Genomic DNA, 25,103 nt, shown 5'->3' on the forward strand with positions numbered 1-25,103 from the left:
TTGAGAATTCCTTAAATTGGCTGAATTCCAGTGGATTTGTAGCAAAAACTGGGGATGGGTGTGGGTAGTGACATCGCAGAGCTACAGATGGAACCCCCCCCATCTCACCCTTCCCCCGACTCGGGACCTCCCAAATCCTGGTGTAACTCAGAGTTCAGTTTATAAATCAAGTTGGCCTAATTCCAGTGGATCTATCCCAAAAATTAGGGGGTGACTGATCCCAGGACATGTAAATGGCGACACTAGAGCCATAAACGGAGTCACCCCCCTCTTCTCCCAAACCCGGGATTTCGTTAATTCTCATTTATAACCCATTAAAGTTATCCCGAAATAGGAGACCAATTAGGGAACCGATGTCCATTTATGGCTCCAATTGGGGGAATTTTATTCATTCAGGGGTTTTCCACCCCAAACGGTGGGAATCCTGCGGACCCTCCCCCCCCCCCTTTTCCGCCCCCATCCCGAGGACCCCTCGTGTCCCTCCCCCCCCGCCCCTCCCCCCCGCCGCAGTGCCGCGCGCTCCGCGCACGCGCGTGCCCCACCCGCCGCTGACCCCGCCTCCCCGATGCCTTCCTCGCCTTCTCATTGGCCGCGGAGGGAGAGTGCCGCGCTGAATGGCTGCGAGGGCCGGTGACTGACAGCTCGGGCAAGGCGGGGGCGGGGAAAATCGGCGAACGCGTCTCCCATTGGCTGTCGCGTCGCGGGTGGGCGCGGCCTCGCCTCCTTCCCCCCCCCTTTCCCTCCACGGGGGCAGCTCGCCGCGCTCCCATTGGCTACTTTCGCTGGGGGGGGGCGGGCGGGGCCGCCGCGCGCGCGCCCCTCTGCTCGCCGCTCATTGGTAGCGCTGGCGCTGGGGCGCCGCGCCATTGGCTGAGTGCTCGCGGTGGACGGGGCCCGGCGCGGGGTGGGGCGCGCAGGCGCGGGCCCGGCGCTCCCTGAGGCGGCGGCGGCGGCTCCGGCGGCTCCTTTGTTCCCCCGCCGGGACCGGGATCGGGATCGCGCCGGGATCGGGTCGGGATGAGCCCCGGGAAGGGCCCCGGGAAGGGCCCCGGCCCCGGTAAGGCCGGGCGGGGGGCGCGGGGCGGGTACGGCGGCCCGCGAGGGTCACGGGCCCTTTGTTCGGGACCGGCGGCGACCTCAGCCCGGGGGTGGGCGGCCTTGGGGATCCCCCTCCTCACAGGATCGGTCACCCACTTCAGCCCCCTCAGCATCCTCCCCTTTTTCAGCTTCCCCATATCCCCCTTTTCCCATCCCATATATTCCCCCGTTTTCCCTCCTCCATATCCCCCTGGTTTCTCCCTGTATCGGCTTTTTCCAGATTCCCTATATCCTTCCCCATTTTCCTCCCCCGTTTCCCCCTTTCCCCCCCTTATCCTACTATGCTCCCCCATATTTCCCTTCCCCACCCCCCCCAAATCCTCCCGGGCCGTGTCCGTCTTTGTCCTTCCCGAGGACACCAACCCCCCACCCCCCCAATCCTTCTGATCCCAGGGGGCTTATCCCGCCCCCCCCAACCGAGACCCCTCCCAGTTATGTGGGATCACGCCCGGCCCCGCTGGTTTTGGGAATCCTGGTTTTTCCACCCCTTTTCCCCATCCTTTCCCATCTTCCCTCCTCGCCCCCAAATTACCCGATTTTCCCCCGGTTTTGAGGGTGGGGGGGGAGGGGGGATCACGCGGTTCTCGAGGCCCCGCGGATAAGCTCCCTCGTTTCCCGCTGGGAGTTTGGCCCCTTCCTGGAAGAGACCGGGGGGGATACGGGTCGCAGCAGGACCCCCGATTTTGGAAGGGGGAGATTTATCCTGAATCATTTATCCCCCCCCTTTTCACCTCCGCAAATTCCCGCTGCCGGAATTACCCGTTTTCCTCCTCCAGAGGTGGATGAAGATGGGAAGAGGAGGATAATCAAGGGATTTAATTAGAATTAAGAAGCTGCACCCGCAGCCCGTTCATATTTCCTCTTCCCCTTCCCGACTTCTTTTCCACCCCTGCTAAATCCCTCCCAGACTCTCCTGCTCCAAAAATGGGCTGAAAAACCTCAGGAATGGGAAAATCTGCCCCCTGGCAACCCCATTAATTGATTCATTAATCCAAGGGTTTCTTTTCTGGATTTCAGGATTTAATGACAATTCCTTGCCTGTAATCCAGGGGGGGTTTTAATGAAACAGTCCAAGAAAAATCAAACTGTGCTGCGGGAATGATTTTTGTGGCTGGAGCAGGTGGAATCCGCTGCCTCCAGGAGTAATTAAGTGCAATTTTTTTAATGGCTTTTGTAGTGTTTCCTCGCTGGGAGTCGGCAAATTGCCTAAAAATCCACCAAATTGGGCTCATCCATGAGGAAATCGCCATTTTTTAGGAGTCTTGTGCTCTGTTAGTGCTCCGGTGCTGCCCGATAATGACGTTCCCAACTTAATTCCAGATTAAGTCCCGGTTTACCCTCCAGCCCGGCGTTAGGAGCTCGTCCCTCCAGAGGCATCGAAGACTCCCGTGCCTGTAGGTGGGTGCCAGAATTTTGGGAACCCCCCCCCCCCCCAGGATCTGGGAAGTGACGTCCCTCGGGAATATTTTCCTTGGAAATGACAGATTTCCCTGGAATCAGGCATAAAATTCCTGTGGGTGGGAGGGAGTGGTGGTGCTAGGGCTGGAAAAGAGCAGGAATGGAGCTTAATTAAAGATTCATTCCCTAGTATCCCTGGAATGGCGGTGGTTTTCCTGGGAAAGCCGTGCCGGGATGAGCTCCTGCCGGATCCAGCAGGAATCAATCCCTCTCTTTCCTGGAAAAGCGCTTTGTCAATCGCTGTTTCCTTGTCAGAAGAGGGGACGGGAACGGCTCTGCCCCTGGGAGGAGGGAAGATTCCCAAGGGCTGGAATGACTTAAATTGGGATCAATCCCTCCATGTAGGGGGAAGCAGGTGCTGGGAAATCTGGGTTTTCCTGGTGCTGGCACAACCCGAGTAGGGAAAATCAGGGAAAACGATCTCGCTTGTTTGAGCTCATTTCCCATTGTTCCGGGGAGTGTCGGAACCCTCGGAATGGTGATTCCCAGGCAGCAGTCCCCCAATCCTGGAATTCTGTGGGTGTTGAACTTTCCTTCCTTTAAATCTGAGAATTTTAAGCCAAAAAAGTTTCTGGGGGAGGCCAGGGATGTGCACAGATCCTCGGGAAGTTGCTTGGGGAGCAGCAGCATCCCAGGAAAACACATTTTTAAAAATGAAGGAGCTTCCAGGCGCCGCCACGGAAGTTTCCTGATGGGTTTTGGGGATTTCCCACCACTGGCCGCGACTGCTCCATGTCCTGGGAATCGCTGCCCTGGTGCTGCAATCTAGGTTTTCCAGCAGGAAACGAGCAGGAACGTGGAAGTTTGTGTGAGCTTTTCCTGACCCACAGGTCCTGGAATTACTAAATCCGTGGGTTCAGTGCTGCTCTGGAGCATTCATGGGGTTTTGCCTGGAAAAATGAGCATTTTGCTTGGAAAGTTTGGTGGGTTTTTTTCCTTCTGGAAAAGGAGGATTTTTTCCAGGAAAACCTACTCTGGGTTTTGCCTGGAAAAGGGAGGAACTTGCTTTGGATAAGGAGGGATTTGCATGGGAAAAACAAGGGTTTGCCTGGGAAAAGGGATTTTTTTCTGGAAAAGGAGTTTTTTCCTTAGAAAGAGAAGGGATTTGCCTGGAAAAGGAGTGTCTCCCATAAGAATTCCAGTGGCTTTAGGTGGAATCTCTCCCTCTTTGGGACTGGAGGGTGGACGTGGCTTCCCAGCATCCCAGTGAGCCCATTCCAACCGACCCCAAATTGGGATGAGTGTCCCGACTCTTTGCAGCCCTTCTGAATGACTGGAAATTCCCAGATCTTGCGCAGGAGCGGCGCTTTTCCCTCCACAGCCCTCTGAGATGGATCGGGACAGGGCGTTCCCATTCCTCATTCCTTGATGATGGACTCGGAAGCAGATTCCATGTTCCTCATTCCTCAGCAATGGATTGGGAAGGGGATTCCCTTTTTCTTAAGATCTTGGTGGTGGATCGGGAAGGGGGGTTCCTATCCCTCATCCCTCCGTGATGGTTTAGGAAGCAGATTTCCCAGCCCTCCTGCTTCAAGGATGGATTGGGAATGGGATTCCCGTTGTTTGTTCCCAAATGCTGGATTTGGGAGGGAATTCTTGCTGCTTATTCCTTGTTAACATATTTGGAAGCTGATTTCCTGTTCCAACTGCCTCAAGGATGGATTGGGAAGTGAATATTCCTCGTGCCTGAGCATGGACCAGGGAGAGGGTTTCCTGCTCATTCCTTGATCGTGCATTGGGAAGGGCGTTTCCCACCTGGTGCTCCCTCAGTTCATTCCCAAAATTAACCCGGATCCCCTGTTCCAGGTGCAGCTCCAGGCGCCCGTTCCCAGCTCCGGATGTGAGATGGCGACTCCGGAGCCTCCGCTGGGAGGGACCCCCCGGCCCGGCCCCTCTCCCGGTCCCGGCCCCTCCCCGGGATCCATGCTGGGCCCCTCTCCCGGCCCTTCGCCCGGGTCCGGACACTCGGGACACGCGCTGCCGGCGCCAGGATACGCCCCGGACACCATCCACCCCCTGCACAAGGTGACGCATCCCAGCGTTCCGGGCCTCAGAAACCCTCGGGCGTGGCCGGGGGATTTATCCTGATCCATGTGTCCCCTGGACCTCATTGCCTCTGTGAATTCCCAGTGCCGGAATGATCCATTTTCCTCCTCCAGCAGCGGAAGGAGATGGGAAGAGGAGAATAATTAAGGGATTTAATTAAAATCCATGAGCTGCACCTGCAGCCCCTTCCCATTCCTGTTTCTTCTCTCCTTTCCCAATTTATTTCACCCCCATCCCCCCCAAATCTGTCCTGGACTCTCCCGTTCCAAAAATGCACCAAAAAACCTCAGAAATGGGAAAATCCCCTGCCCCGGCCCCATTAATTAACTCATTAATTGAGAGGTTTCTCCTCCTGGATTTAGGGATTTAACGACAGTTCCTTGCCTGTAATCCATGGGGTTTTTAATTAAAAAATCCAGGAAATTGTGCTGCGGGAAGGATTTTCGTAGCCGGAGCAGTTGGAATCCGGCATCTCCGGGAATAATGAAACGGAGCTCCAGCTCCAATTCTTGGGAGTTCTGCAGGTGGGGTGGGTTGGGAGCGTCGGGATTTTGTCCAGGAATGTTGTGCCAGTGTCTGATTTCCTGGGATGTTTCCCTCCTGCAGCCCCTGGATCCGATGCACGAGAAGGGAATGTCAGAGGATCCGCGCTACGGGCAGATGAAGGGAATGGGAATGCGGCCGGGGGGGCACACGGGGATGGGGCCCCCCCCCAGCCCCATGGATCAGCATTCCCAAGGTTGGGAGCATGGGAAGAAGCGTGACGGGGGGAGTGGGGGAAGCCGTGTCCAAATCCCGGATTTGTGGGGGGGGTTTCATCCTTCCGGGATTCCATCCTGGATGCCGGGGCAAAAGTCCTGGATTCCAGCAGCTCTCCGGGGGATTGCTGGGTCTACGTGCTGGATTTTGGGGGAGGAACGGTGAAATCCTGTGGGGTTTAGGGTGGCAATCCTTAATTTTGAGGGCAGACATCGCTCTCTGGGAATTCCAGCTGTAAATCTTTCATTTTGGTTTGGAATTCAGCCCCTTGCACCGCTCCCAAGCGCATCCCTCTTTTCCCCACCAGGTTATCCATCTCCTCTCGGCGGTTCGGAGCACGCCTCCAGCCCAGTGCCATCCAACGGCCCCTCCGGCGGCTCTGCAGGCGGCTCTGGCGCGGCGCTGGATGGCTCCGGCTCGGACTCGCCGGCACTGGGCCGGGGCCCGTCCCCGTTCAACGCGGCTCAGCTGCACCAGCTCCGCGCCCAGATCATGGCCTACAAGCTGCTGGCGCGGGGGCAGCCGCTCCCGGAGCACCTCCAGGTTGCCGTCCAGGGAAAGCGGCCCCTGCCCGGGATGCAGCCACAGATTCCTGCTCTACCTCCGCCCGCCGGCACCGCGCAGGGCCCGGGACAAGCGCCCGGAGCAGGGCCAGCGCCGCCTGGGTATTCCAGACCTCACGGTGAGGAGGGGCTGGGGGGAAATGGGGGCCTGGGAGCATCTGTCCGGTCGTGTCCTGGGGGATCCGAGGGGCGCTCATCCCGTTCCGTCCCGAGGGATCTGTGGGGAGCTCGTCCCATTCCGTCCTAGGGATCTGTGGGGAGCTTGTCCCGTTCTGTCCCAAGGGATCTGTGGGGAGCTCGTCCCATTCCGTCCTAGGGATCCGAGGGGCGCTCGTCCCATTCCGTCCTAGGGATCTGTGGGGAGCTCGTCCCATTCCGTCCTAGGGATCTGTGGGGAGCTTGTCCCGTTCCGTCCCAAGGGATCTGTGGGGAGCTCGTCCCATTCCGTCCCAAGGGATCTGTGGGGAGCTCGTCCCGTTCCGTCCCAAGGGATCTGTGGGGAGCTCGTCCCATTTCATCTCGCGTTATCCTGGGAGATCCGGGGGAGCTTGTCCTGGGATATTCATGGAGAGCTCGTCCCTTTCTTTCCCAAGGGATCTGTGGGAAGGGACCTCATCCCGTTCCATCCTGGATAATCCACAGGAAGCGTTAGGTCCCAGGTTGACCCAGTATCCCCCAATTTGGGTTTCTTGCTCTTCTCCCGTCCGTGTCTGTGGGCGTTCCGGAGGCTGGGATTTGGGATCCGTCCGGACTCTGGCAGTTCAGAGGAAAGGGGGCTGTACCTGCAGGTCCTCATCTTCGGCCAGAGCAGACCAACCTTCCTGCTGGGAATCTCCCCCAGGAGTCACCATCCTCATGGGATTTGCCTCTCTTTTTTCCCTTTTCTGCCCAATTTTTGGGAAATTCTAGGAATAGGGGGGCCCAACATGCCCCCACCTGGACCCTCAGGAGTTCCCCCCGGCATGCCAGGACAGCCCCCTGGGGGGCCACCCAAGCCCTGGCCAGAAGGTAAGACCGGGATCCCAAAAATTCTGGGAATTCATCCCAGATCTTGAGCAAGGGATGCTCTGGGGTGTGGGAATGGAAGGAAGTTCCTGGTTAAACCCCTGAAACTGGGGCTGGAGTTCTGTGAATGGCTGGTTTAAGTTCCACACTGGAGCTTCCCAGGGATCCGTGTGCTCATTCTGAGACAGATATTTGGGGTTTTTTAAGGAACTGTGGTTAATTTTCAGGTAAACAACATGAGTTTGGGGGGATTTGGGGCTGATTTCTAGCCAAATAATTGGACCTTTTGGGGGATTTAGGGCTAATTTCCAGGTAAATAATTGGAGTTTTGGGGGGAATTGGGATGAATTTCCCATTAAATCTCTGCAATTTGTCCACAAGCTCATTCCAAGCCAGATATTCACGTTTTTGGGGAATTTAACTTCATTTGTGACCAACTGATTAGATTTTTTTGTGGGACTCGAGATCCACATCCCCTGGGAAGCTGCTGCGCCTGTCCCCGGGCCAGTATTCCCAGGCTACCTGTTCCTGCAGGGCCACTGTCGGCGGCGGCTCCAGGCGGGGCCCCCCAGAAGCTGCTGCCACCCCCCCCTGCCGGCCGCCCCTCCCCCGTGCCCCCGGCCGTGCCCCCGGCATCCCCTGGGCCCCCCCCACCCTCTCCGGGGCAGCCGGCGCCGCCTGCACTCCCGATCCATCCCAAACAGAACCGGATCACCCCCATCCAGAAACCCCGCGGCCTCGACCCCGTTGAGATCCTGCAGGAGCGTGAGTACAGGTATGGCCCCGCCTGGATCTCCTGGGAATTCCCAGTGTTCCTCCCAGATGCCCCCATGCCATGTTCCTTCTTCTTGAGACCCTTCTGGATGAGCAAGAGGACATTTTCCTTGGAATTCCCAAGGCTTCTCCCGGCCCCAGATGCCCCCATCCTGTTTTCCCTCTTCCTGGTGTCCACAGGTCCAGAGGGATGAGTGCGTTTTCCTTGGAGAGTCCCAAGGTTTCTCCCATCCCCAACGGCCTTCATCCCATTTTTCCTCTTCCCAAGATCCAGAGGAATGAGTGGGAGAACATTTTCCTTGGTGATTTTTCCTGACCCTTCCCAGCTCCATTGCCCTTCCGTGGCCACGCTCCAGCCCTGCTGTGTCCTTGTTCCCATGGGGGTTCCCAAAACCCATCCCACGATTCCAGCAGCGACTTCCCAATGCCCTCGCCCTGCTCCCATGCTCTTCCTGAGGGGAACTAGGACAGGAGTGGAGCTGAACTCATCCCGAAATCCCTCCCCCTCCTCCGCAGGCTCCAAGCCCGCATCGCCCACCGCATCCAAGAGCTGGAGAACCTTCCTGGCTCCCTGGCTGGGGACTTGCGGACCAAAGCAACCATCGAGCTCAAGGCTCTGCGGCTGCTCAACTTCCAGCGCCAGGTGGGAACCGGGATCACTGGGATTTGGGAGCAGGGAGGCTGCGGGGTTGCCCCGGGGACTGATCCCGTGTGGTTTTCCCGGGATTGCAGCTGCGGCAGGAGGTGGTGGTGTGCATGCGGCGGGACACGGCGCTGGAGACAGCGCTCAACGCCAAGGCCTACAAGCGCAGCAAGCGGCAGTCGTTACGCGAGGCCCGGATCACAGAGAAGCTGGAGAAGCAGCAGAAGATCGAGCAGGAGCGGAAGCGCCGGCAGAAGCATCAGGTCGGGGGGTTCCTGGGAATTGGGACAGGGAGGTGGCAGGGGTGGAGGTTTTAAGGGAACCACCGGGTTTGGGGGATTGGGGAAGGCTGACTCTGGATGATGGTGGCCAAGAGTTTGGTGTTGGCCACTGGGACCCTCTACAGACCATCGGGACCCTCTGATTCCTGTTACTCTCTTCCAATGACCACCAATCCCTCCCGACTCTGCCGTTCTCCAACTTCCTGTGCAGTCTCCGCACACGAAGCCCTGCAATCTGACGCCCGTGTCCTGTTCCCACAGGAATACCTCAACAGCATCCTGCAGCATGCCAAGGACTTCAAGGAATACCACCGGAGCGTGAGCGGGAAGATCCAGAAGCTGACCAAGGCAGTGGCCACGTACCACGCCAACACCGAGCGCGAGCAGAAGAAGGAGAACGAGCGCATCGAGAAGGAACGGATGCGCCGGCTCATGGTGAGCTGGACGCGCAATACCGGGAAAAAGGCGGCCAAGAGATGTGAGGGGCAGGATCGGGGTGGATGTGGCAGGATCTTTGTCCTCGCTGAGGGCGAGTAGGGGCACCAGGGGACGTGTGGGGTGAGGTCAGGGTGTTTCCAGCTGCTCCCAAGTGATCTCAAGTGTGTTGTTCGCCCCCGGGCAGGCAGAGGATGAGGAGGGCTACCGGAAGCTCATCGACCAGAAGAAGGACAAGCGCCTGGCCTACCTGCTGCAGCAGACAGACGAGTACGTGGCCAACCTAACAGAGCTTGTGCGGCAGCACAAGGCAGCCCAGGTGGCCAAGGAGAAGAAAAAGAAGAAGAAGAAGAAGGTGGGAGAAAGCAGAAACTCCAGGAATGGCACCGGGAATGGCTCACAGAGGGAACACCAGGGCTGTACTGCCCAGGTTGACTCCTGTCTCCTTCTTCTCCTTCCACCTCCTCCTTTCTTTCCTTCCTCTTTTTCCTCTTCTCCTTCTTCTCTTTCTTCCTCCTCTTCTTTCTCTTCTCCATCCTTTCTCTTTCTCTTCTTGCTCTCCTCCTCCTCTTCTTTTCTCTTTCCTTTATTTCTCTCCTTCTCTTGACTCTCTTCTCTCCTTCTCTTTCCTTCTCTCCTTTTCTTTCTTCCCATCCTTCCTCTCCTTCCTCTCCTTTTCTTCTTCCTCTTCCTCCTCTTTTTTTCTTCTCCTTCCTCCTTCTCCTCTCCTCTTCTTCCTTTTCCTTCTCCTCCTGCCCCATTTCTCCCACAGAAGGCAGAGAACACCGAGGGACAGGCTCCGGCCATCGGCCCTGATGGGGAGGTGAGTCCGGGCTCATCCCACGGATCCTGGGATGGCTGGGAAGGGGCCACAGGGATCATCCCGCTCCAGCCCACTGAAGGCAGGGAGTGCGGGCCGTGTCCTACCCAGTCCGTCCGGATCCTCCCTTTACCCCCGCTTTTCCCAGCGGGTTCGGGGGGGTTGAGGCCAAGAATTCCCAATCCCGATCCACTGGCCTCTCCTGCAGCCGCTGGATGAGACGAGCCAGATGAGCGACCTCCCAGTAAAGGTGATCCATGTGGAGAGTGGGAAGATCCTCACCGGCACCGATGCGCCCAAGGCTGGGCAGCTTGAGGCCTGGCTGGAAATGAATCCCGGGTACGCCAGGAATGGGGGGCTGGGAATGCTGCAAGTGGGAATACCAGAGCTGGGAGGGAATGGGGTGCTGAGAATGCCGGGGCTGGGAATGTGAATGGGAAACTGGACATGCTGGAGTCAAGAATGGCAGTGGAGGACTGGGAGTGGGAATAGGGAGCTAGGAGTGCTAGACCTGGGAGGAAATCGGAGGCTGGGAATGTAAGAGCTGGAAGGGAACAGGGAGCTGGGAATGCCAGAGCCAAATTTCTTTTGGAATTCCCTGTTCCCCATTTTTTCCCTCCAGGTACGAGGTGGCTCCACGCTCCGACAGCGAGGAGAGCGGCTCCGAGGAGGAGGAGGAGGTGAGGGGGGTCCCACCACATTCCCACTGGGAGCGTTCTGGGAAGAACAACAAAGAGCTGACCTTGGCAATGGCTGTTTGGCAGCTCAAAAATGGGATAAAATGGAATGAAACAGGAGGATAACATGGATTAAAATGAGACAAAATAGTAGGATAACGTGGAATAAAGCTATAGCGTAAAATGGGACAAAACAATAGGATAAAGAAGGATAAAATTAGTTCAAATGGGATAAAAAAATGGGAAAAAGGAGTATTAAAAAATGGGATGAACTGAGATGAAAATTGAAGAAAATAGTGGGATAAAATGGAATCTCTGTGTTGAACAAGCACTGGGCAGCCAGGAACACTTGGAAATTCCCTTTGGGAGATCCCAGTTTTCATCTGAAATATTCCTGACATGGCACCTTGGCCGTTCCAAAGGGAACGGCGGGATCCTGTGGGAGTCTCCCATCTCTGTGAGCTTCAGGTGGGAGGGGGCAGGTGCTTCCCAGGGTGTTCCGAGGCAGTTTTCCCTGGAATTCCTGGGAATCCCGCAGGAGGAGGAAGAGGAGCAGCCGCAGCCGGCACAGCCGGCGCTGCCTGTGGAGGAGAAGAAGAAGATTCCGGATCCGGACAGCGACGACGTCTCAGAAGTGGACGCCCGACACATCATTGAGTGAGCTCATTTTCCTGCTCCAGCTTCCCATTCCCACTCACTTCCCCGCCCCAGGGGCGGGGTTCCACAAGCAGCATTCCCCTAAGCCCATTTTTTTCCAAATCTTCCCAAAACAAGCCCTGACATGGCATTTTATCTGGAAATTCAGTGGGAAAACAACCCTGCACAGGATTGATGGCACTTCCCAGGAATTCCCCCAACAGCATCATCCTTCAAACATCCCTTTTTTCACCCCAAGAATGCAAATCGTCTCCCCTTTTCCTCCTTTATTTTCCCTTTTCTGCCCACGAGGAATAGGGATCCCCCACTCTCATCCACGTTTTTCCCTCCCGAGATCACGGTCTCTTCCATTATTCCTGTTTTTCCTCCAAGTTTCCTCCTCTCTCCCTGTTTATCTCCCCATACTCCCTCCCACCCTACTCTGACCCCATTCCCTGGTGCGCCGTGACGCGTTATCCCGGTTTTCCGGGCAGGAACGCCAAGCAGGATGTGGATGATGAGTACGGGGTGTCGCAGGCACTGGCGCGGGGGCTCCAGTCCTACTACGCCGTGGCTCACGCCGTGACTGAGCGCGTGGACAAGCAGTCGGCCCTGATGGTCAACGGCGTCCTCAAGCAGTACCAGGTCTGGGAATGTCGGGAATACGGGGGTGCCAAGGGAGGTAGCAGAGACTGTGGTGGTCCAGGGATGGGATAAGCAGCTGGATCCAATGAACACCTGTGGTGGGATAACAGCTGTAGCAGGATAAGGAACCGGATGAGGAGTCAGAGCTGGGAAGGAATAACGAGCTGGAAAGGGATAATGAGTCTGAGGTGGTGTGGGATAATAAATGGAATGGTGTGGGATAATGAGCCAGAGTCAGAGTGGGATAACGAGATGGAGCCGGAGCAAGATAACGAGTTGGACTTGCTCCCTGCTGAAAGCCAAACCCATCATGTTCCGTGTGAATCCATGGAATATCCCACTTCCTAGGACTGGCTCTGAATAATTACCCCAGCCTCATTACCAGCTCGTTTGCGTGCACCCAGGCTGGGAGTGGGGGGGGGGGGGAGGCCGGCCACTCTCCCACCCCCATTCCAACCCCCATCCAACGTTCCTGCAGATCAAAGGCCTGGAATGGCTTGTGTCCCTGTACAACAACAACCTCAACGGGATCCTGGCAGACGAGATGGGATTGGGGAAAACCATCCAGACCATCGCCCTCATCACATACCTCATGGAGCATAAGCGGATCAATGGCCCGTTCCTCATCATCGTCCCACTCTCGTGAGTGCTGGAGCGCCTGAAAAACCTCACCCAGCCGCCGCTCCAGCCCCACATTCCCAGATTCCCACCCTTTCTGTGTCTTTCCCCCCAGGACTTTGTCCAACTGGGCCTACGAGTTCGACAAATGGGCTCCTTCCGTGGTCAAGGTCTCCTACAAGGTAAGCGCCACGTTCCTTGGATTCCAGCTTCCCTTTTCCTCTTCCTGCTCTGTTACTGCTATCCCGAGGAAGCCACGCTGCATCCCAGCTCCAAATCTATGAAATCCCATTTTTAGTTGTTCCTCAGCAAGCAGGAACCCCCCAAACCTCCTCACTTTGCTGTTCCCTGTGGATAACAGCCCTCTCCTGGGAATTCCCTTCTGGCCTGACATTACCGGTTGGAATTCTCCCTCCAGGGCTCTCCGGCGGCACGACGCGCCTTTGTCCCGCAGCTCCGGAGCGGAAAATTCAACGTCTTGCTTACAACATACGAGTACATCATCAAGGATAAGCACATCCTGGCCAAGGTGAGGCCAGGAAGCACTGGACTCTGAGGTTTTCCCAATCTCACCGGGCTCAGGGATGGTGCAAACAGGAAAATCCCTGTCTTTTTTATCCCCAAATCCTGGTATTTTATTCCCTGGAGCTCCCACAGGAGCTACTCCCCCTCGGTGGCCAAAGCTGAGGTGGAATTCCTGCTCCTGCTCCCAGTTTTTGGCAATGTATCCCATGATCCAGTGGATATGTGGTTCTCGCTTCATGAAAAATTCCCTGAATAATTAATATTAATTGGATCCCTACGAGACCCTCGTTGCCGAGTGGTTCAGATCCGTGACCGTGGGGGGAGAATAAGTGGGATGGAGCAGTTGTGCTGATGGAACAACATTCAGATAATGCTCCAGATCCCACATTCTGGAATTGAGGGATTAGGGCCTCCTCCTCAGTGGAGCTGGGATCCACCATCCTGGCAGAGATCCCCTGGATTCCCATCCTGGTGTGAATCACCTGGATTCCCATCCCGGTGTGGGGGGACCCTCCCGGTATATTCCCCTCTCAGAGCCTTTTTGAGCTGCTCCGGCATCACCGAGCCATCACGCGCTACTCTGGGCACATCCCTACCCCCCAGTTCCCACCATCCCTGCCCTTCCCACTCCCACAGATCCGCTGGAAGTACATGATCGTGGACGAGGGGCACCGGATGAAGAACCACCACTGCAAACTGACGCAGGTGCTCAACACCCACTATGTGGCCCCGCGGCGGCTGCTCCTCACCGGGACTCCGCTCCAGAACAAGCTCCCGGAGCTCTGGGCCCTCCTCAACTTCCTGCTCCCGACCATCTTCAAGAGCTGCAGCACCTTCGAGCAGTGGTTCAATGCGCCCTTCGCCATGACTGGGGAGAAGGTGTGGGAAAGGGGAAATGCGGGAGCGGGTGGGGGCTGCCGGCAGTGGGGACGGGCTTGGAGTCAGTGTCAATGGGTAGGGAGGAGCTGGAAGCGTCCCTGGAGCTCTGGGATGTGGATCAGTGCCTTTAATGGATCTAGAGAAATTTGAAGTGGCTCTGGATGTGGTGGGATGTGGTGTCATCATTCATGGCTCCAGAGGGGTTGGAAGCGTCCCTAGAGCTGTGGGATGTGGCTCAGTGTTGCCACTGAGGGCTCTGTTCCCTTCTCTGGGTCACAGTTCCCTTCCTTGCTGACAATTTCCTGCCCTCCCCATCCCAGGATACACTCACAGAGCTTCATCCCGCTCCAGACTTGCTGTTGGGTCAAGCAGGCAGTTGGATTGATCCTGCTAGGAACTGGGCATCAGGGGGTTCTTGGAGCAGAGGGACCTGGTGTTTTGGGATGTTGGGCTTCCATCCAGTTCCATTTCTAGTGACAATTTCCATTTTCTGGTGACAATTCCCTTCCCTGGCCAGGTGGACCTGAATGAGGAGGAGACGATCCTCATTATCCGCCGCCTGCACAAGGTGCTCCGGCCCTTCCTGCTCCGGCGCCTCAAGAAGGAGGTGGAAGCTCAGCTACCGGAAAAGGTGATACCGGGGGTCCACTCGCCTTCCCCATCCCAGCATATGACTGGGGGGTTCATCCTGCTCTTATCTGTCCTGGGATGTGCACTTGGAGCTTCATCCCACTCCGGAGTTATTGCTGGGTTGGGTTGAACAGGTGGTGGGGTTGATCCCTCTGGGAACTGGGGACTTGGAGTTCTCGGAGTGGGGTTTTGGGGTCCATCCCAATCTTCCCCGTCCTGGACTACACCTGAGGGGTCTCCGTGCTGCTGTCCCCCATCCCGGAATGTGCAGGCAGAGTTCCATCTCGCTCCGCAGTCATTGATGGGTTGGGTTGAGCAGGTGGCTGGGTTGTGATCCCTCTGGGAATTGGGGGCTTCCCAAAGCAGAAGGACCCCTTGTCCGGGGTTCCGAGGGGCTGGGCCTGAGTCCCCGTTGGCTTTTGGCAGGTCGAGTACGTGATCAAGTGCGATATGTCGGCGCTGCAGCGGGTCCTGTACCGGCACATGCAGGCCAAGGGTGTCCTCCTCACTGACGGCTCCGAGAAGGACAAGAAGGTCTGGATTTGGGGAATCGGTGCTGGGAATGCTGAGTGGAGGCGGGTTTATTTCCATTACGGGCTGGGCTGAGCTTGGGCCCCCAATGTGTTTGGGTGATCCGTGGAGGCTTCTCGTAGCCATCAGCAGGTCTGCGAGGAGAATAAAGCCACAAAATAATCAGAAAGAGACGCTTTGGTCCCAGCTAAAAGCTGGAGGTGGGAAATTCCATTTTTCAGCTCCATTCCCCCAAAACAGCCAAGTAGGAGCAGCCTTGCCTCAAGGGGACTTGGAGGTTTCTTAAAACCTTGAATTTATTTTAATGTTTCAGAGCCCCCTTTCTGGGGCTGTGAACTCCCAGTTGACGTTCCCAAACATTCCTGGGGACGCTGCACTGGCAGATAAAGATGGAACCCAGCATTAACCTGGGCTTTTAACCTCCCGGATGGTTCCTGGCAGGGGAAAGGTGGCACGAAGACGCTGATGAACACGATCATGCAGCTGCGCAAGATCTGCAACCACCCCTACATGTTCCAGCACATCGAGGTGGGGCCGACATGTGGAAATGGGGATAAATCCAGGGGGGTGAACCCAAAGGGGCATAAAGCCAATAGAGTTAGAGCCAGGAAAGCCAGGGATGAACCAAAGAAAGAGATAAACCCACCAAAACCGGGGATAAACCCAAAGAGGGATAAACCAAATCAGAGCTAAACCCAACGAGGATGAACCAAATCAGGGCATCAGGCCCACCCACCTTCCATCGCTCTGTTTTCCACCCAACCGATCCATTCCCTCGCTAGCTTCCGAGGGAATTGGCCGGGGGAGCAGGGCTTGGCTCTTTAGGGCAGCTCTAGATTTTTTTTGATTGATTTCTGCTGCTTTCTGACACTATTTCTCCTCCCAATTTCAGGAATCCTTCTCGGAGCACTTGGGGTTCACGGGCGGGATCGTGCAGGGGTGAGTCAGGAATTTTGGGATTACCAGTGGAGAAATTTGTGAATTTACAAACTCAAGCGGTTTCTAGGGGTGGAGGATGGACTACCCCCACCCTGCGGAAGCCAGATGATCCCAGCAAGGGCGAGACACCACATTTTCGGCCTCAAATCCCGGCTTTCCTCTGATCGTTCCTGTTTTTATCCATCCCAGGCTGGATTTATACCGTGCCTCCGGGAAGTTTGAGCTCCTGGACCGGATCCTGCCCAAGCTCCGGGCCACCAACCACAAGGTGCTGCTCTTCTGCCAGATGACCTCCCTGATGACCATCATGGAGGACTATTTCGCTTACCGCGGCTTCAAATACCTCAGGCTGGATGGTGAGTTGCCCCGTGGGGGTGGGGGAACAGTGAGTGCCCTTCTCAAAGTGGAGCTCAAGGTCAAGACATCAAGAAAGATATCAAGATCTAAAGAAATAAAGATAACTGGGCTGGACAGAAAGGTATTGAGGAATATCAAGATAGAAAAATACAAAACCATCAAGATACAAAGATAAATCTCTAAGTAAAGATACCAAAGTAGATGTGAAGATACTGAGATAAATCTCAATCTGTCAAAATAGATATCAAGGGAGAAAGTGAGATAATATACCAATAAAGATATAAAGGTCGATGTCTTGATATCCAGATCATGTGATCAAGATCAAGACATTGATATTGAGACATCGATAGTGAGATTGATATCGAGGTTTATATCAAGATCAACATCAAAGACATCAAGACTGATACCAAGATATCAGGGTCAATACCTTGATATCCAGATCACACAATGTATATTGAGACATTGATACTGAGATACTAATAGAGAGATCGATATCAAGGTTTTTATCAAGACTGATACCAAGATATCAGAGATTGATATAAATACTTTTTAAGTTTGGTAACAAGATATCGAAGATTATATCAATATATCAAAGATCGATACCGAGTTATAGAAGATTGATGTCAAGATGTCAAATACTGGTGTCAATATCGATCTCAAGATGTCAAAGATTGATATTGAGGCATCATGTCCTCATTGCCTGCTGCTGTTTTTCCCATTTATTGCAGCTGATCTCCTGATTAATCCTGGGATCCCGTTGGGTTGGGGGAGGGCCCTTGGGGACTCCCATGTTACTAAAATAAATGTGGATTAATAGGTCGGATTGCAGGGTTGAGTTGCAACAGGATAGGCTTTAAAGTTCCTTCCAACCCAAATCATTCCGTGATTCTAAAATACACATGGATTAAGAATTGAGTTCTGGGCTTTGAGCACAAAATGTGACCTGTGGCCCCCACGTATCCCTGAAAACAGGCCCAAAATGGCCTCAATGCTGCCATAATTCCGGCCGCTGCAATCCCAACTCCTGGAAGACCTCCTGCCCCACCCCAGAGTGGGATCCACCCCTTTTTCCTATTTTTCTACCAAAATCAGCCCAATCTTTCACAGGACCCCCCTCCCGGGGGGAAAGGGCTCCCCATTCCCAATGAAACCACCCTCCGGACCCCCCAGCACCCCTGACTCTGGTGCCAGGGGGCGGGAGTGATGCCCGTGTGGAATTCCAGGGACCACGAAGGCAGAGGACCGAGGGATGTTGCTGAAGACGTTCAATGAGCCAGGCTCTGAGTACTTCATCTTCCTGCTGAGCACGCGGGCCGGGGGGCTGGGCCTCAACCTCCAGTCGGCCGACACGGTCATCATCTTCGACAGCGACTGGAACCCGCACCAGGTATGGCCAGGACCCACCCGCCCGGAGATCAGCCCTGAAATGGATCCACAGAATTGAAAATTGGCCCAAAAATCAACTTAGAAATTGGCCCACTGATCCAAAAAACAACCCAAACCCCAATCCATTGACCTGAAAATCAACCCAAAACCAATTGACCCAAAAAACCACTGAATGACACAAAAATCAACCCAAAACCCAAGTGACCGACCCAAAACCTGACTGATTGACACAAAACCTGACTGACCAACCTGAAACCGACTGATTGACCTAAAAACCAACTGACCCGAAGAGCAACCCAAAATCCAATGACCCCAGATCAACCGACTGACCCAAAACTCAGTGAACCAGCCCCGAAACCAACTGACCCAAAGAGGAGACACGCAGTTGGAATTCCATCATTCTCCAAGACCCACCGGTGCTGTCCTGGAGAGCCACCCCCAAATCCCAGTGGTGTGGCTGGGTTTTCCCCACATCCGCTGTCTCTGAAGGAGAGAGCAACCAATGATCCCATTCTGGAATCGCCATAATCCTCTGGGATTGCAGGGGGCATATCCCGTGTCTTTGAAGATAAAAATGGGATTTTTGGGACCCCTCATCTAACGCTGCTCTTTCCCACAGGAATCCTGTTCCTGGGATCCTGGCGATCCTGTTACCCAAAATCCCATAATCCATGGGGGGAACCCTGAACCCCTCATGGTGCATCCCACGTCTCTCCCATGGTCTATTTGTGGTTAAAACCAGTGGTTTTGGTACCTCTTGGCCAGTGTGGCCATTTCCTCCAGGACCTACATGGTCCCAAGAATCCCATTACCCAAATTCTCATAATCCTTAGGAATCTTTGAGACCCCTTGGGGTGTATCCCCTGTTTTCCTCATTAAGGCTAAAAGTGGAGTTTAGCACTTCTTGGCTGATGCTGCCCCTTCCCACAGGACCTCCATGATCCCATTACTGAATCCCTGTGATCCCTCGGATCCCTGAGCTCCCTCAGGGCTCATCCCACATCTTCCCCGTGGATTTTGAGGACAAAAGTGGGATGTTTGGCACTCCTCTTGCAACACTTGCCCTGTCCCACAGGACTTACATAGTCCTGGTGATCCCATTGCCACATCCCCATTAGCCTTGGGAATCCCTGCAGATTTTGAGGACACAACCAGGGGTTTTGGGACCCTTTGGTCAACGTGGCCCCGTCCCACAGGACTTACAGAGTCCTGGTGTCCCAGTCATTGTTGGGAATCCCTGAACGCCCTCAGGCCTCATCCCACACCTCCCCCTGTGGATTTTGAGGACAAAAGTGGGATTTTTTGGGAGCCCGGTGCTATCACTGCCCCTTCCCCCAGGACCTGCAGGCCCAGGACCGGGCCCACCGCATCGGGCAGCAGAACGAGGTCCGCGTGCTCCGGCTCTGCACCGTCAACAGCGTGGAGGAGAAGATCCTGGCGGCCGCCAAGTACAAGCTCAACGTGGACCAGAAGGTGATCCAGGCCGGAATGTTCGACCAGAAATCCTCCAGCCACGAGCGACGGGCGTTCCTTCAGGCCATCCTGGAGCACGAGGAGCAGGATGAGGTGAGGGCCGGAGCGGAGTTCCCGTGGGAATTCGGGGGTCAGGAGACAGAGAGAAGAGAAGGAGGAAAAAAAAAAAAAAAAAAAAAAGAAAAAAGAAAAACCAACAAACCAACCCCAGAGCAGGAGCATGGCGGCTTGTTTGGAATTTTTTGGGAGTAGCGTCGGGAACAAAGGCGCCGGATTGACAGCCCTGGAGACTGAATCCCTGTGTTTATCCACAGAGCAGACAGAGCGCGGGCAGTGGCAGCTTCCCCCACGCTGCCTCCTCCCTGTGCCTGGGCGCTGAGTCGGAGGAAGCACCTCTAAAGGTGAGCGGGGTCGTTCAGTCTCCACTGCCCATTCAATCCTCCCGCCAGCACTGCCCGGCACCGCCGCGCCACAGGCAGGGATCGGCCCACGAGGAGCCCCAGCCGGTCAGGGAGGGACAGAACCCAGAGAGAAACGGGCTGGGAAGAGCAAGAAATGAGATTGAAATGGCTTGGAAGGGCCAAAAGTGAGATTAAAATGGCCTGAAAGTGCTAGAATTGATATTTAAAGGGCCTGAAACAGCCAAAAGTGAGTTAGGCCTGAAAACGGCAAAAATGAAATGGTAACAGCCTGAAAAAGCCAAAAATTGCTTAGAACTGGCCTGAAAGTGCCAAAAGTAAGATTAAAATGGTTTGAGAGTGCCAAAACTGAGGAACAAACAGCCTGGAAACAGCCAAAAATGAGTTAAAACTGGCCTGAAAGTGCCAGAAGGGAATGAAAATGAGCCTAAAAGTGCTAAAAATTAGTTAGAACCAGCCTGAAAACAGCCCAAAACAAGTTCAAGTCAGCCTGAAAGATCCAAAAGTGAGTTAAAACCTGCCAGAAAGGCCCAAAAGTGAGTTAAAACTGGCCTGAAAGTTCCAAAAGTGAATTAAAACTGGCCTGAAAGGGCCAAAGGTGAGACAGACTGGCCCAAAACCAGGCCAAATGAGCTAAAGACAGCACAAAAACAGCCATAACAACTTTAAAAGTACCTGAATAGAGCCAAAAATGAGAAGAGACTGCCTGAAAGCCAAAATGAGCTGAAAGCAAAAATGAATAAAAATGCCTAAAAATGAGAAAACTTTCAAAAGAAAATCACCCCCCCAAAAAATGAACTAAAAACCGCCTAAAACCACCCTGAAAACAGCGAAAAGCAAGTTGAAACCACCCAAAGATGAGGGACAACAACACAGAAACATCGAAAAGCCAGCTAAAAATGTCCCAAACTGAGCTAGAACCACCCTGAAATGAGCTAAGTACCAAAAAGTGGGCAAATAGATATTAAAACACCCCAAAATGAGCAAAACCACAGGAACGGCCCAAAAAACAAGCAAAACACGCTGAAACCGCCCAAAAACAAGCAAAAAAAACCATTGAAACCGCCCCAAAATGACCAAAACGAGCCTGAAGTACCCCAAAACGGGGTCAAACGACAGCGAAAGATCCAAAGGGGAGCGCAAGGCCCCCAAACCCTGAGGAAGGTCCCCGATCCGTGGGAAGCCAACGAGCGTCGGAGGGGTCTTGGGGGGGCCGCGCCAGAGGCGCCGGGGGCAGCAGCTGAATGCCTGGATTTGGGTTTTCCCAGGAGGAAGATGAGGTGCCCGATGACGAGACCGTGAATCAGATGATTGCCCGGCACGAGGAGGAGTTCGACTTGTTCATGGTGAGGAAGGGGAGGGGGAGAGGGTGGAAGGATAGGATGGGAGGAGGAGGATCTCCCAAGGAAGAGGAGGAGCAAGGAGAGGAGGAAATGGGGAAAGGTATCAAAAGGAGGAGGAAGAAGGAGCAAGGGGAAGAGGAGGAGGAGGAGCAGGAAATGAGAGGAGGAGGATCTTGTGAGGAGGAAGAGGAGTAGGAAGAGGGCTTTGGGGTCTCCGTGAGGGAGGAAGAGAAGGGTGGGGAACTGAGGTATCCATGAGCAGGAGGAGGAAGGAGAGAAGGGGGAGGGACGAGAGGAAGAGGATGAAGGAGGGCAGGAGCTCAGGAGCCCCAGGAGGAGGAGGCGTGGCAGAGAGTGTGGAAAAAGCCCTTTTCCCACCCAAAATTCCCACAGCCCAGGGAAGGGAGGGGGGTGGAGAGCGGGAGTACGTCCTAGCACAGCAGCCCCACGGTGCCAGCGCCATTCCCGATGTGAGGACCCCCTTGGGACCCTGTCCCAGTGCGCAGGGAGTGTCCCTGCCCAAAATGCCAGCAATGCTGTACCTGGACAGAGAAGTAGGACAGGGAGGCCGGTGACTCCCAGAACACTCCCAATTTCCCAAAGCTCTCCCGGTACCCAAAGCACCCCCAATTCCCAGAACTCCCCACTCCCCAAACTTCTCAGTTCCCAAAACTCTCCCCGATGCTTTGGCCGTGCAGCCTGTGCTGCTCCCAGAATTCCTCTGGGAGTTCCCAGATCATTCCCAGTTCCCCAAAGACCCCCAGCTCCCAGTGTGGCTCCTCCAGCTCCCAGTTGCAGCTCATGGTGTGGTTCCTGCAGTTCCCAAACCTGCCCCAGTTCCTGAAACTCCTGCAGTTGTAGTTTGGTTTCCCGGAGTTGCTTTCTTCAACTCCTGAAACGTTTTCCCAAAGCAGCCTCTGGCTCTGGGTGTGGCTCCTCCATCCCATCCCACCTCAGATCCCCCTGACTCCCTCAAAATCCCCGTTTGGATCCATCCCTCATCCCTGTCTGACCCCCGGGACCCCTGCCTGGATCTCCTGTGACCGTTCCTGTTCCGGCAGCGCATGGACCTGGACCGGCGGCGGGAGGAGGCGCGGAATCCCAAGCGGAAGCCGCGGCTGATGGAGGAGGACGAGCTCCCGTCCTGGATCCTGAAGGACGACGCCGAGGTGGAGCGGCTCACCTGCGAGGAAGAGGAGGAGAAGATGTTCGGCCGCGGCTCCCGGCATCGCAAGGAAGTGGATTACAGTGATTCCCTCACGGAAAAACAATGGCTCAAGGTATTCCCAGGGTGGATCCGCCCAGAGGGCTGGGAGGGCGCCTGTGGAGGCTGGGAAGGGTCCAGGGTCCCTGGGGAAACACTCACAGGTCCCCAGAAAATGCCCTCAAGTCCCAGGGAAAGGCCCACAGATCCCCGAAAAATCCCAGTGGGTCCCAGAAAACATCTGTGAGGCCTGGAAAGCTCCTCCAGATTCCAGAAAATGCCTGTGGGTCTCGGAAAAGGCCCACAGCTCCCAGAAAAACACCCCAAGGGTCCTTGGAAATGAGAGCCCTGGTCCCTTTGGAAATCCCCATCTTTCCAGGACTCCCCAGTCCCTGTGGGCCTGCCTCATCCCTGTGGGATCCCCATCCCCGTTCCCCGCAGGCCATCGAGGAGGGGACGCTGGAGGAGATCGAGGAGGAAGTCCGGCAGAAGAAATCCTCACGGAAGCGGAAGCGGGAGCCCGAGGGCCCCGCGGGGCCCCCCCCAAGCGCCCGGAGCCGGGACAAGGATGAGGAGAGCCGGAAGCAGAAGAAGCGAGGGCGGCCCCCAGCTGAAAAACTGTCCCCAAATCCACCCCCCCTGACCCGGAAAATGCGGAAAATCGTGGATGCCGTCATCAAGTACAAGGACAGGTGAGGGGGGCCAGGTGCTGTGGGGGGTTCCCGGCCATTCCCAGGGAGGCACGTTCCCATGGATGACACAATGAGAGGATGAAGATCAGAGGGAATGGGGTGGGATGGGAGGGGATGGGATGGGGAGGATGAGGATGAGGAAGGCCACCCCTCACTCCTGTTTCCCCCCCCCCCGCAGCAGCAGCGGGCGGCAGCTGAGCGAGGTTTTCATCCAGCTCCCGTCTCGCAAGGAGCTACCGGAATACTATGAGCTCATCCGGAAACCTGTGGACTTCAAGAAGATCAAGGTACCAGGATCTGTTAGGATCCACTGGAATCCGCCCCCCCTCCCCGAGCCCCCCCTTCACCCCTTTTCCCGCTCCCAGGAGCGGATCCGGAACCACAAGTACCGGAGCCTCAACGACCTGGAGAAGGATGTGATGCTGCTGTGCCAGAATGCCCAGACCTTCAACCTGGAGGGGTCCCTGGTATGGAAAACCGGGAAAGGGCCCCTGGCATAACCAGGAATTGCCTGGAATGGCACCTGGGAAGGGCTGGGAATGGCCAGAAATGGCCTGGAACAGCTTGGGATGGCTTGGGATGGCCTGAAGTGACCTAGAATGCCCCATTTCCCCCCAGATCTATGAGGATTCCATCGTGCTCCAGTCCGTGTTCACCAGTGTCCGACAGAAGGTGGAAAAGGAGGAGGAAAGCGACGGAGAGGAGAGCGAGGAGGAAGAGGAGGGAGAGGAGGAAGGATCCGAGTCGGAGGGTGGGCGTTGGGATGAAGGGGATGGGGGGGTGGGTGGATGGGAGGGGAGGGGATTGGGAGGGGAGAGAATGGATGGATGGAGGGTCAGGATCATTTGGAGGGTCTGGATCCCCCCCCAGCCCGCTCGGTGAAGGTGAAGATCCGTCTGGGCCGAAAGGAGAAGGTTCCGGAGCGTGGGAAGGGCCGGCGCCGGGGGGGGCGGGGGGGACGCCCCAAACCCCTCCTGAGTGACGACGAGAGCGAGGACGAGCAGGAGGAGGTGAGGGAATCCAGGAATGGGCCTGGATCCTGGTAGTGACCCTGGATTCTGAGAGAGACCCCTAAATCCAGGGGATTCACCCTTACCCCAAATCCTGGGAGTGACCTTGGATCCCGGCAGTGATCCCAAATCCTTCATCCTGACCCCAAATCCTGGGAGTGACCCCTCAATCCCTTGTTCTGACCTCCCAATCCTGGGCTGAACCCTCCAGATCCTGGGAATGACCCCCAAATCCTTCATCCTGACCCCAAATCTTGGGAGTGACCCTAAATGTTGAGCTGAACCCCACAGTGCCTCATCTCAGTCCCAAATCCTGTGAAGCCCCCAAATCCATGGCCTGACCCCCAAATCCTATCCTGAACTCCCCAAATTCCTCATCCTGGCCCCCAGTTCCTCACCCCTTTTCCCCCCTTTCCAGGATCGTTCCGGCAGCGGCACCGAGGATGACTGACCCTGACATTCCACAGCTCCAGAATCCCCGTGGAACCCCAGAGCCCCCCCACCCCTGTTCTCCCCTGTAGCTCCAACGGCAGTGATGCAAGACTTTCCAAAATCCTGAAAATCAAAAAAAAACCACGTCCAACCTCGTCCATATTTATACTGGAACCAGCGCTGCCCCAGCCACCGGAGCTCCTGGGTCATCCTAGATCTGGGTGGTCCTGGATTGTCCAGGATGGTCCAACTGGGTTTATCCCAGGTTGTTTCAGATGGTCCCAAGTTGTCCCTGCTCATCCCAGATCCAGATTGTCCTGAGTTGTCCTGTTCCAGGCTGTCCCAGATTCGGATGGTCCCGGATTTTCCAGGGTGATCCAGACCATCCTGGGTGGTCTTGGATCCTCCTGAATCATCTGGGATCAGCCCAGGTTGTCCTAGGATTGTCCTGGATCATCCCAGCCTGCCCTGAGTGGTCCCAATCTGGATCCTCCCAGCCAATCCCAGTCCCACCCACCCGTGCCGTCGCTGTCACTGGATTCCCAGCAGTTGATAACTAATTAATAAATTAATCCAACGGGAGTGGAGTCACCTCTGGGGGGGCAGCTGGGGGGGAGGGAATTGGGGGTGCCAGAGGAATCTCGGGGGGGAGTTGTTGGCGTGACTCCGGGGATTGGGGGGTCTCTGGGGGCATTGGGGAGGCCCTGGGGGCTTTGTGGGGGTCACTGGGTGATCCGGAGGGGGGGGGGTCTCAGGGGTCACTGGGGTGCCCCACCCCAGTGGGATTCGTGTCATTCCCAGAGGTGCCACAGTAACGATCCTCCC

The 25,103-nt window shown here is 55.7% G+C and overlaps 1 protein-coding gene across 7 annotated transcripts; it reads left to right on the forward strand.

Moving 5' to 3' along the window:
* Window positions 1-919: 919 nt before the first annotated feature.
* SMARCA4 (SWI/SNF related BAF chromatin remodeling complex subunit ATPase 4) lies at window positions 920-24,819 on the forward strand. 7 transcript variants are annotated; one of them, XM_082299292.1, is made up of 36 exons: window positions 920-1,057; window positions 2,419-2,496; window positions 4,363-4,581; window positions 5,209-5,341; window positions 5,669-6,043; window positions 6,834-6,932; window positions 7,464-7,704; window positions 8,220-8,346; window positions 8,436-8,609; window positions 8,889-9,062; window positions 9,250-9,417; window positions 9,835-9,885; window positions 10,091-10,221; window positions 10,505-10,562; window positions 11,098-11,216; window positions 11,690-11,840; window positions 12,319-12,482; window positions 12,574-12,640; window positions 12,877-12,987; window positions 13,620-13,862; window positions 14,380-14,493; window positions 14,919-15,026; window positions 15,465-15,551; window positions 15,916-15,962; window positions 16,152-16,318; window positions 17,543-17,706; window positions 19,044-19,271; window positions 19,493-19,579; window positions 20,866-20,943; window positions 22,002-22,220; window positions 22,586-22,836; window positions 23,015-23,123; window positions 23,202-23,303; window positions 23,455-23,587; window positions 23,707-23,846; window positions 24,265-24,819. In XM_082299292.1, the coding sequence occupies exons 3-36, from the start codon at window positions 4,402-4,404 to the stop codon at window positions 24,295-24,297; spliced, it is 4,833 nt and encodes a 1,610-aa protein (XP_082155418.1). In that variant the 5' UTR covers window positions 920-1,057; window positions 2,419-2,496; window positions 4,363-4,401; the 3' UTR covers window positions 24,298-24,819. The 7 variants fall into 7 exon arrangements, with proteins under 7 accessions (XP_082155418.1, XP_082155419.1, XP_082155420.1 ...); XM_082299293.1 differs by having other exon boundaries at window positions 23,018-23,123; XM_082299294.1 differs by having other exon boundaries at window positions 11,101-11,216.
* Window positions 24,820-25,103: the final 284 nt, after the last annotated feature.

This window comes from Coloeus monedula (assembly GCF_965178545.1).
Source record: "Coloeus monedula genome assembly, chromosome: 31".
Taxonomy (NCBI): domain Eukaryota; kingdom Metazoa; phylum Chordata; class Aves; order Passeriformes; family Corvidae; genus Coloeus; species Coloeus monedula.